General features: G+C 44.8%; 1 protein-coding gene across 2 annotated transcripts in view; it reads right to left on the bottom strand.

Annotated features, from left to right (window-relative positions):
- TAFA4 (TAFA chemokine like family member 4) overlaps positions 1-10,463 on the bottom strand; it is a 142,013-nt gene that overhangs the window by 12,467 nt on the left and 119,083 nt on the right. Inside the window, exon 4 of one of the 2 annotated variants that reach the window (XM_045290023.1) lies at positions 1,289-1,413. In XM_045290023.1, coding sequence (XP_045145958.1) covers positions 1,289-1,413 — 125 coding nt within the window. The remainder of the gene's footprint in view (positions 1-1,288; positions 1,414-10,463) is intronic. The other variant, XM_045290022.1, reaches the window with a different exon arrangement.

The raw sequence follows: 10,463 nt of genomic DNA, 5'->3' as shown, positions 1-10,463 counted from the left end.
CCAAAGTCCATCTGTACACAATTGGACATCCCCTCACAGAATGGTCACAAGGAAGGGATGAGCCAATCAGGGTGCAGTACAGCACCGTTGAAACATACAACTGTCCTCTAGTTTTTTAATGCTTTCTTACCACCCACCCCTATTATGACCCCAAATCTACCTTACAAATCCAGCTAGACCAGAGCATGTACACAGGTATAGATAAGAGCTGGAAACAGGAAGAATCCAGGACCTATACACCCCTCAGGACCCATATTGAGAGTAGCAATAGCAGGAGGGGAAGGGAAAGGTGGGGGAAGAAAGAGGGAGATAATCACAACGCTCTACATATAACTCCCTCCCTGGGGGATGGACAACAGAAAAGTGGGTCAAGGGAGACACCATAGTGCAAGACATGAAAAAATGAGGAGCTGCTACCAGGGGCTCAAGTAGCAAGAAAATGTTTTGAGAGTGATGATGGTAACAAATGTACAAATGTGCTTGACACAGTGGGATGGATTGTGATAAGAGTTGTATGAGCCCTCAATAAAATGATTAAAAAAGTAGATAGATAAATAAATTTTTAAAAATTGGCACAGGACTGTGCCCTCATAGAAAGCTCTAGTATTAACCAAATGAGTATGGAAACCATGGAACAGGAGGTAACGCTCAGAGACACAGGACTTATTAAGCAGTCAGGAAAGGACTCCTTGAAGAAATAATCATTAACTAGGAAATAACGGAGCAAAAGCACGTGGCAAAGTCAAGGGGAGACACACTGGCAGACTGGACAGGGGTTTTAGTGTGGTGACACAGTGCTGGAGGGCCTTGGGATGAAGTAATTGTTGGACATGGGGAGAAGAGGAAGAAACTAGGTTTCTGGCTGAATGAATGCATGAGTAGGTAGAATTAGGAGGTGAAGAAACTGTTAGCTCCTGAGCTTTGAATTGGAATCTTCTACCACCACATTTCCTTTAAAGCAGCAGGTACTTCCACCTCGGTGTATCATTGTTGCCCTGGTGTGTTGATAGACTGCCCTGTCAACTCCGAAACCTTCACTCTAAAACAAGCTCATGAAGCTGGGACAATGAATTTAGTGGCCCTGCCTCCAGTAAGAAGTGTCCCCACCAAATCACTGAGCCATAAAATCTGACACAAAGGGGGCCACTACCTTGTCACAAGCCTAGAGGAAGTCCAGTTTATCAACACAAAATAATGTCTTCTCCACGGCAGTCTAAGGCAGGCAGCCCGTCGTTCCCACTGTGTGCTGAAGTTGTAAATTAGAGTTGTGCTCTTAGGCTATACTTGCCTTTGTAGTTTTGACTTTATTGCCACTGCTACAGGACCAACCTGAGTTGTCGGGCAGCACTTTACAGTCTTCTCCTTCCAAGCAGGGATCCATGTGGCACCACCACTTCTGAGCCACGATGGAGGCTGGAAAACAAAGGGCAGATTGCCTGAGACTCATTCACACTGTTTCTTACTCCCACTGTAGCGATGCGAGTCTGTTTTGATTCATAGTGATCCAGTGACCTCACGTGTGCCACGTGAGGGCTTTCTCTAGCAAAGCTGCTCGGTGGAATAGGAACAGCGGACCTTTCACTGAGCAGCCAGCAGATGAACGATTCCAACAGTAAGGGTGAGGAGCCTGACTTCAGAGATGCTTTCTGTCATCGCCACCAAAAAGCAGGCTTCACGAGGAGAAGACATTTGCTTCATGTACCCCCTGCCCTTCATCAGGAACCCCTGGTGGTGCCGTTGGGTAAGGCAGTGGACTCTAACCTCAAGAATGGTTCCAACCAGCAGGTGCTCTGAGGAAGCAGACCCCTGCCAGCACTGAGATGCTTACACGTTCACTGGTTCCGCTCTCCTCCTGCAGTCAGCATCATAGTGTGTTTTGTGAGATGGAGGAGGTCTTTGTGGATTGCTGTCGGACATATGGGTTAATATTGGACTTGTGGGCTTTGGCAGCACTGGATTGGGATGTTTTCTTGATGCGCACTTAACCTTTATGTAAAACTAAAGTACCTAGACTAATGCACTATATCAGATTTTAAAACCGTATTTGTGAAGTGCTGGCGAGGGTCCTCCATAGTGTTCATCATTGGCAGCATGCTCAGCACAGTTGGGGCCGGTCTGGAGTGAGTCTAAAGAAGAGAGAGTTCGGTGCCCAGCCCTCAGTTTAAAAGCGAAGCACATATTGACCAAGGGAGCATGGACGTGCCTCCCCTCCTCCGCAGCGGAGACTCTGTGCTCCTGAGCCGAGGCAGACAGTGCTACATGGAAGGCTTGAAAGAAGCCCTGGCAGGTGGGGGGGTGGGGGGGTGGTAGAAGATGATAATGCAGGCCTGCGAGGCCACCTCAAGATTAGACTTGATTTGTCACAAGGTGGGAGTCAGGGACATTTTCCGAGGAAGGCGGTTAAGGTAAGTCAGGGGAAACCCAGTGTCTGGCACAGTCACTTGACAGGGACTGATGGGCGAACTGGGGACAGAGAGAGAGGCAGCTGAACGAGAAAAATTTCCCCACGAGGAAGCAGAATGTGAATCAGAAGCTCTCAGCTCTCCAGCAGGAGAGGGCTAGCATTCCGTTAAATGCTGACGACAAAAGCTAAACCGAGCGGAGGGAAACAGAAAATCTACACTTCGTTTCAGGATTTAGAGAAATACACAGGAAATGAAGGCAGCGTGAAACGGCAAACCCAAACCAGTTCTTGGAGGCCCTGGGATCTTTGGCCTGCACACAGGGACATCACTTGAGCCGAGCAGCTCGTGAGGGAGGGCCAGAGGCAGCCAGAAAGCATGGAAGGGAACTCGTCTGTTCTCAAGAGTGCGACCCGATGGCCGCCCTGATGCCTTCCCAAGTCTCGTCATCCAAGCCCCACGCAGCGCTAGCTGCAGGGCGAAGGCTGGGAGCAGCCAGCTCGCGGATGCTTTTCTTCCCAGGGCTGCGGGGCCGGGTACCTCCAACCTGTCAGCAGCCCAGCACTCAACTGTCCCATCCCCGGTCCGTTGCACCTCATCGCCACCCCCGGGACGGCTGGGAGGCGGTAAATCTTTCTCCTGAGGTTTGAACTGCTACTCAGGAAGTGCTAGGGAATCAGACAGAAGAGCAAACTCTCACTATTATTATTAGTGGCTTTTTTAAAACCAATTTTCCTTCATTTAATTGAAAAATATGTGATTCATAACATTTCTCCACCCCTATTTAAAACAGCAAGCTGCTCTAGGATTTTAAATATTTCTATTAGGAAAATGATTTTTTATTTTGCTATCCTTCAGAATAATGCATTAAATTAGGCACCCCAGAAGCAGCCCCTTCGTCCGTGATGGAGTTCTTTTGTGCACGATTTAATAGCAAAGGTTCTTGCAGGAAAGAGACATCAAAGGAGCCCCCCCAGTCACCAAAATAAAAGTTTTCCATTCCTTTATGGGTTCAGGAGTGATGGAAGATGCACGACTCGGGGTGACCTTATCAGTGAATCAGGTGATTAAGCAGATCAGACGTGGAGGCTTCGAGCCCATACTGAGCCCAGCTGAGAGCCGAGGGGAAAGGCCCAGAAGCAGGATTCTATTAAAATAACCGTTGAGAACATCTGCCTACTTAACAGAGCCTCGTCTCCACAGGAAATAAGTTTGTAGGAGGCTTTTTTTTCTTGTTACAAAATAGCATAATATACTTTAAATGAGAAAGTATCTTGTCACTTCTATTTTTAAGATAAAAATCCTTATTTTTAAAAAAAGTTCCAAGTCTTCAAGCTGCCAACCCAGGGTTTACGGATGCAACCAGTACATACTAAACGGTTTCCTAGGGCTTAGCACGACCAATTCAAGAAATCCTGGCAATGCCATGGGTAAGCACCAGGCTGCTTGCTACTCACAAGGTGGGAAGACCCACCACCTTCTCAGGCGGTGTGCTTCCATAAAGATTTACAGTCCTGGAAACCCGATGGCACACTTCCACGCTATCCGACAGGGTTGAAATCGACGTCGTAGCAATGAGTTCAATTAGCAATTCTGCTGCTTCTTTTTTCTATTGGCCTTTGTATGTCTTATCCTTTCAATCAGCCCACCTTCAAATTAGACTAGAACTGGCTCAGTTCTCGTCTCCCTTCTGTTGACTTAGTTGAGCTGTATTAACACAGAGTTCAGGCTTTGCTAAAATTTTTACTTCTACACTGAAACTACGAACAAGGAGATTAAGGAAACATCTTCCCTGAATATTTATTTGGGGGGAAGTGGTCACACAAATATGCTCTGGGATTTTAATGCCTTTAGTTTGGCTCTTACGAATACTATTTTAAGATTCTTGCATTTTTCATTAACATAAGCTATGTATTAACTTTTAAGATAGCTAAGTGGAAAGCCCTGCCAACTGATAGTACCTGTTGTTTCTATACCAACCTGACTCAGATAAGAGGCACACGAGCAATATTTAGAGTGCTAAGGTTTTTATTTTTAAGGAATCTCTTGCTTGTTTGCACGTTCCTCACATTACAGTTCTGAGCAGGGCGGAGGGAGCCTGATCTTCAGTGGGCCAGGCTTGTCTTCTCAGATCGCTGCCATCTCACACAGCACATAGGTGTAACATGAGGGCCCCTGGTGGGTTTTATCAACGTTGGTAGTTGCTCAAATGCCAAATAATTAGCTCCTATCACAGATCTGAAAGGTTAGCAGCTCGAAGCCACTCTGAGGGAGAGAAATGGGGCTTTCTACTCCCATTTAAGAACTATAGTCTTGGAAACTGTGCTAGTCTGGGTAGACAAGAAAAACAAATTCATAGACACTCATAAGTGCATAAGAAAGAGCTTTATATCAAAGAGCACTGTATATTAAGAAAACTTCCGAGCCAGTCCAGCTCAAGTCCGACATTAGCCCACATGTCCAATACCAGTCTATAAGTTCCTCTTCAGACTCACGAACACATCCAATGACACCCAAGGCAGCAAGGTCACAGGTCAGTGGGTGCAAAGTTTATGGATCTAGTGGTGGTAGAAGCATCTCAGTGCTGGCAAGGGGTCTCCACATGGCTCCTCCAGCTTTAGGGCTCTGGTTCTATCAGTCTAGCTCCATGGGGAATGTGAACAGGAATATGAACAGAGTCTGTATCTGGCCTCCAGTGAGCTACTTCTCTCCTTGGCACCTCCAAATGAGATCATCAAGCCGTGACCCAATTGACAGGCCAGACTCCACCCCTTCACAAGTCGACACCACATTATCTACCCTGAATCGGGTCAGTACAAGTCAGGGTTGACTTGATGGCAATGCGTTTACTTTATCACAGATCCTCAGGAGGACTAGTGGTGCATCAATGAAATGCTTAGCTGCTAGGTAAAATGCTAGTGATCTGCTCCTATAAAGATTAGTCAGAAAACCCTACGGGATAGTTGTATCCCATGTGAGGCCTCCATGAGTCAAAATTCAGCTCAACAGCCCCTGACAAGTCATTACTCCTATGATACTAGGGCAGTCATTTCATTGGACATTATGTTTGTTTCCTTTGCTCAACATATAACCTAATTCTTCGTTGTGGAGAGGTGCCCCAACATGCCTTGACCTACTAGGTATCATTAATAACACTGCCCTAAGAAACATTTGTTTTGGGTTATAAAACTCATTTTGAGCTGAGTGGAGAGTATTAAGTCTTCACTTGGAACAGTTTTTAATCAAATAAATGTAGGGGAATTGGCCAGTATGACAAGTCCACATGGATCCTAAGAGACCCGAGGGCAATACCCATTCTAAAAGCGCACAAGAGTGAGGGATTGTCTGTATATATTAACTGCTGACTCTGTGCTTAGCAGCCCAGCGCATACCAGGATGCCACCAGGGCTCCTTCCTTTCATTGAAGGGTTCTAGTAAAATTCAACTTTGTCTAGTATAACCTAGATACAGGGGAGAGGAAGTATAGAACATTTAAGAGTGGGGAGCAAACGAAGTAATTGGGTGATAGAGGGATGAGAAGGCTAGAAGTCCCCAATTAAGTCACATTTTAGGACTGAATTCCTTGATAGGTCCCTTTAGGAGCACATATGCCCAGGGTGATGGCTTATTGTGGGTTAGGATTATTTTATGAACTAACCTAGCTTCTCATTTTGCATATGAACCTCACACTACAATGGTTCTTCCTCCTCCCTTTTCCCTTGTTGAATGTCAAGAAGACACTTCCAGCTCATAGTGACCCCTTGTGGTGGAGAGGAATTGTCCCAAGGGTTTGACTGCAATCTTTATGGAGTGGCTCACCAGTTCGCTCTCCTTCAGAAGTACTGGGTAAATTTCAACCACTGACCTTGTGGTGAGCAGCCAAGGTCTTAACCATGGCACCACTGGGACTCCTCCTACTGGAGTCTGCCTAATTCTTACGACTGTGCTTTTTGAGGAAAAGTCATCCTTGCCTGATTCAAAAATGTCCGATGCAAGTTTTGCTTTGGCAACAGACCGAAACGTACAAAATTAAAACTTGATGAATTGTAAAGTAATCCTCCCTGTCAATCCCCTGACACCCCACCCTGAGAAATGCTGCTGCTCCTTTTAGGTGGCACGGACATTTAAAGCAACACCCCAAGTCTATACAGCCATACGAGTCACGGTGGTATAAGCAATCACGCTTATCCCTCACTAAGCAAATCCAGGCATCATCAGAAAACTTCATACAGCTTAGAACAGTGGTTCTCAACCTGTGGGTCTACATACCTTTGGGGTCAAACAACCCTTTCACAGAGGTTGCGTAAGACCATCAGAAAACACGTATTTCCCATGGTCTTAGGAACTAAGGCACCACTCCTCTATTCGTTGTCTCCAGGAGGGTCCGCCCACATACAAGTACCCAGCGTGAAGACTATATCCATGCTATGCCATGCTTCAAGACAACATTTCACTTATATGATTACATATTGTTCCTGTGATTAATCACTATGCTTTAGTAACAAAAATAAATTTGTGGTTGGGGTCACCAAAACAAGAGGAACTGTATTAAAGGGTCATGGCATTAGGAAGGTTGAGAACCACTGGCTTAGAAATTCCTGTTATTTTTAGTGTTACTAATCTTGTTTAACCCCTATATTTAGATAGTATTCACTTTTATTGTATTCTACATTATCCCATAAAAACCCATTCACCATTATCCCTGCTGAACTGTATTTTGACAAAATGTAGGATAGTTTCTACCACACAAACAGCCTTGCATCAGACAATTCAAAAACAGTTAGGCAGTTACCTGTTTCATGACCCAACTAAGCATAGAACCAACCCTCTAAGACAGAGTAGAACTGTCCCTGTGGGCTCAGCTAATGCATTCAAACCACCATGCTTCCAAGGCTCCCTCAGGTATCCGGAGGTTCAAACTCCAAAAGTATGCCATTGGCCCATGTCAATAATTTAGGGGTTTTCCTGAGTTAAAGTTTTGTTGGAGAAAAAAAAACAGCCAATTTTTCTCCATTTGACTGATGAAAACACTGGATAAATATCTCTGATGTAGATTAACAAAAATGCATAAGGATATTTCAATTCTATGTCAACATTAATTAGTGCTCCGCTCTAACATCTTCTGCCTTTGTTTTCATTTAAATGTAAATTCAAGTGAGTTTTACATTTTCGGGCCCTCTCTATTCTTATTGACAAATAAGATAAGAACATAGCAGCAGAGACTAGATCTTCCCACATGCCAATTAGCTGCATGATACTGCATAATTATTATGGGATTAAGATTAAGCAGGTAAAGCTAAAAATCCCTAATGGAAGCATATTCAGATAAGAAAGGACGATCTGGAGGCTATGAAAGCAAACTGCGGTCCGATCTGAAACCTAAACTGCAACTTCTACCCCCTCAGTGACTTGAATGCACATCATCACAAAACCTCAGACAAAAATCACACGTTTATATAAAACTGCCTGTCCAATACTGAGGAGTCTAGCCAAATGAGCCTAACAAGTCTGGAATAAATTTTTCTTTAAATGGTTCTATTGGCATCTACTTCTACAATTTAGTCAATCATATTAAGAGTTGTACAATCCTCACCAGTATTTTAGAATACTTCTCCTACTGATTGCTGTGAACTCCTCATTTCCCCCAACCCCTAGGTAATTATTAATCCAGTTACTGTCTCTTTAGGTCTACCTATTCTGAATTTCATATTCTATACAGAAAATCCGTTGGAAAAAAAACAGTGACTAGACAAATCATAACCACCAGCCAGCCCACGGGAGAAAGACAAGGCTCTGTACTCATAAAGAGTTAGTCTTGGAGACCCACAAAGGCAGTTCCATCCTGTCCTATAGGGTTCCTCTGAGTCAGCACTGACTGGATGGCAGAGAGTGAGACATCTGCCACCGTCGGCTCTACAGTGCTATCCGACAGCAAGGTGCTTCACATCCCTGGATTGTCGTCACAGGGCACTCACAAGAGGCAATCTCTGTGGGGCCCCTGAGAACCAGGTGTTCACAATTAAAGCGTTGATGCCATTCCGCCTTTAGCTCTGGATTATATTACTTACAATCCTTGCATCACACAGGCTGATGTGCCCCTTCTGTGTGGACTTAGTTCATGCCTCCCTTAGGGCTGCATGTGTGAAGACAAGCCTGTAAGACCCAGAGGCTATTCTTTTCTGATAGCCATGCTCCATTTGGCTTCTTCACTACACTCTGATTAGCAATCAGATCTTCATGAAAAGTGAGGATCAAGTAGGGCTACGTCACAGAACTAAGTGTTCTTAGATTAGGGCTAGAATTGAGTGCAAGCCTCACATCCATAGGAATGAATTTTTAAAAATTGATATTGGCACCACAGTAGCTACCCATGGCTATTGTTATGGATTAAATCGCATCCTCCAACCATAAGTGGATAGATGGGAACTAGAGTGGGTCATGGTGGTGGAAAGTCAGCAGTTCAATACCACCAGCTGTCTTTCTGTGGGAGAAAGATTTGCATCCTCAGCGGTTAGACTTTGCCCTGCAGGGTCACCACTGTACAGCCGTGGATTTGGTTATGTTAATGAAGCCCTGGGTCTTCAACCTAGCCCCGTCTGAGCCAGCGATGAATGGCACCTGGTGATCGCCCCCTGCCGGATGCCACCACCCTTTCGGACAGTTCCTCATGTGGTGGTGTCCCGCCCCAAGCATAAGATTATTTCCGTTGCTACTTCATAACTGTAATTTTGCTACTGCTATGAATCAGGTGACCCCTGTGAAAGTGCCATTCAACCCCCAAAGGGGTCGTGACCCACAGGTTGAGAACCACTGATCGAAGAACTCCCCACAGAACTGATAGAGTCTTGGCAGCCTCCTGATTTGTGAGGAAATTAATTTGTCCCACCAGCAAACTAAGCCAGCTACCATACGATAGGAGGGCAAGTCAAAAAGTACTGCTACTGGCGGCCCAGCTCATCCATGCACAGGTTTATGCCAAATGCACATGTTTAAATATGTCTCAGTGGATGGCTACAGATATTTGTCTTTATATTTGTCTTCGTCTCCTTCCCAAACCAAACTCCCTGCCTCTGTGGGTTTCTGAATCTGTAACTACAGGAGCAGAAAATCCCGTCTTTCTCCCCAAGAGCAACTGACGGTTTCAAACTGCTGACCTTGCAGTTAGCAGCCCAACTCATCACCATGACAACCCCCCCTCCCCAAGGCCCCATCCAAACAGCGGATGCATGATCATCACAGGGGCTTCATATGAAAGCTTAATAAGCTGGAAAGTGCACTAGTGAGAAAAAGCCAGGACAGTTGTAGCAGCGGCTGTGCTGTGAGAATCGCTTCAGGAAAGCCCATCCCTTTCAGCCTAGAGCCTCGACCTTGTCCCTGCAGATTTTTAAAACACTCTTTGAGTTTTAGAAAAAGGAACCCAGGGGCAGACTGTTCAAGACTGAACCGAACCCCCACCTTCGGTAGCATAGATGCCACAAAGCACTTGCTCCATCAGTTACCCTCAGAGACCATTTCCATCATCAGAGTCCCATGAGTACTGGACAGACTGTACTCAGATGCCGAAAGACTCATTCTTAAGCCCTGATTCTGTGACATTAGGGATGTCATGTAATTAGTAGGCAATTCAAGTCATGTCTGTGGCAAAAAACCAAAACCAAGTGTCCATCAGTGGAAGATTAACTAAAGAAATTAAGATTTAGCCACACAATAGAATGCTCTGGAGTAATTAAAAAGATTGAGTTACAACTAAATATTTTAGCACACAAAGATCTCCTCTAATATTGATAGAATAAAGCAAGCTGGATTAAGAAATGTCCAGTGCCATACCATTTGTGTAAAACAAGCAAACATGTAGAAAAAAATTAAAACAGATAAATGCAGCTTCCTCTAGGGTGGTGGCCAGAAGGTATTCTGCTCATTTATAAAATACAAAACAAGGCAGTTTAGTAAAAGATATTAGCATCTTTGAGGACATATGAATAGCAACCCATACCTTTCAGATAGCACTAAATGACCTTTCATATCCAAGACTCTAGAACAAGTACACATCTGCTACAATTC

Source organism: Echinops telfairi, unplaced genomic scaffold (genome assembly GCF_000313985.2).
Source record: "Echinops telfairi isolate 266 unplaced genomic scaffold, ASM31398v2 ScPeMD7_31;HRSCAF=116, whole genome shotgun sequence".
Taxonomy (NCBI): domain Eukaryota; kingdom Metazoa; phylum Chordata; class Mammalia; order Afrosoricida; family Tenrecidae; genus Echinops; species Echinops telfairi.
This window is presented reverse-complemented; position numbering and strand designations above follow the sequence as displayed.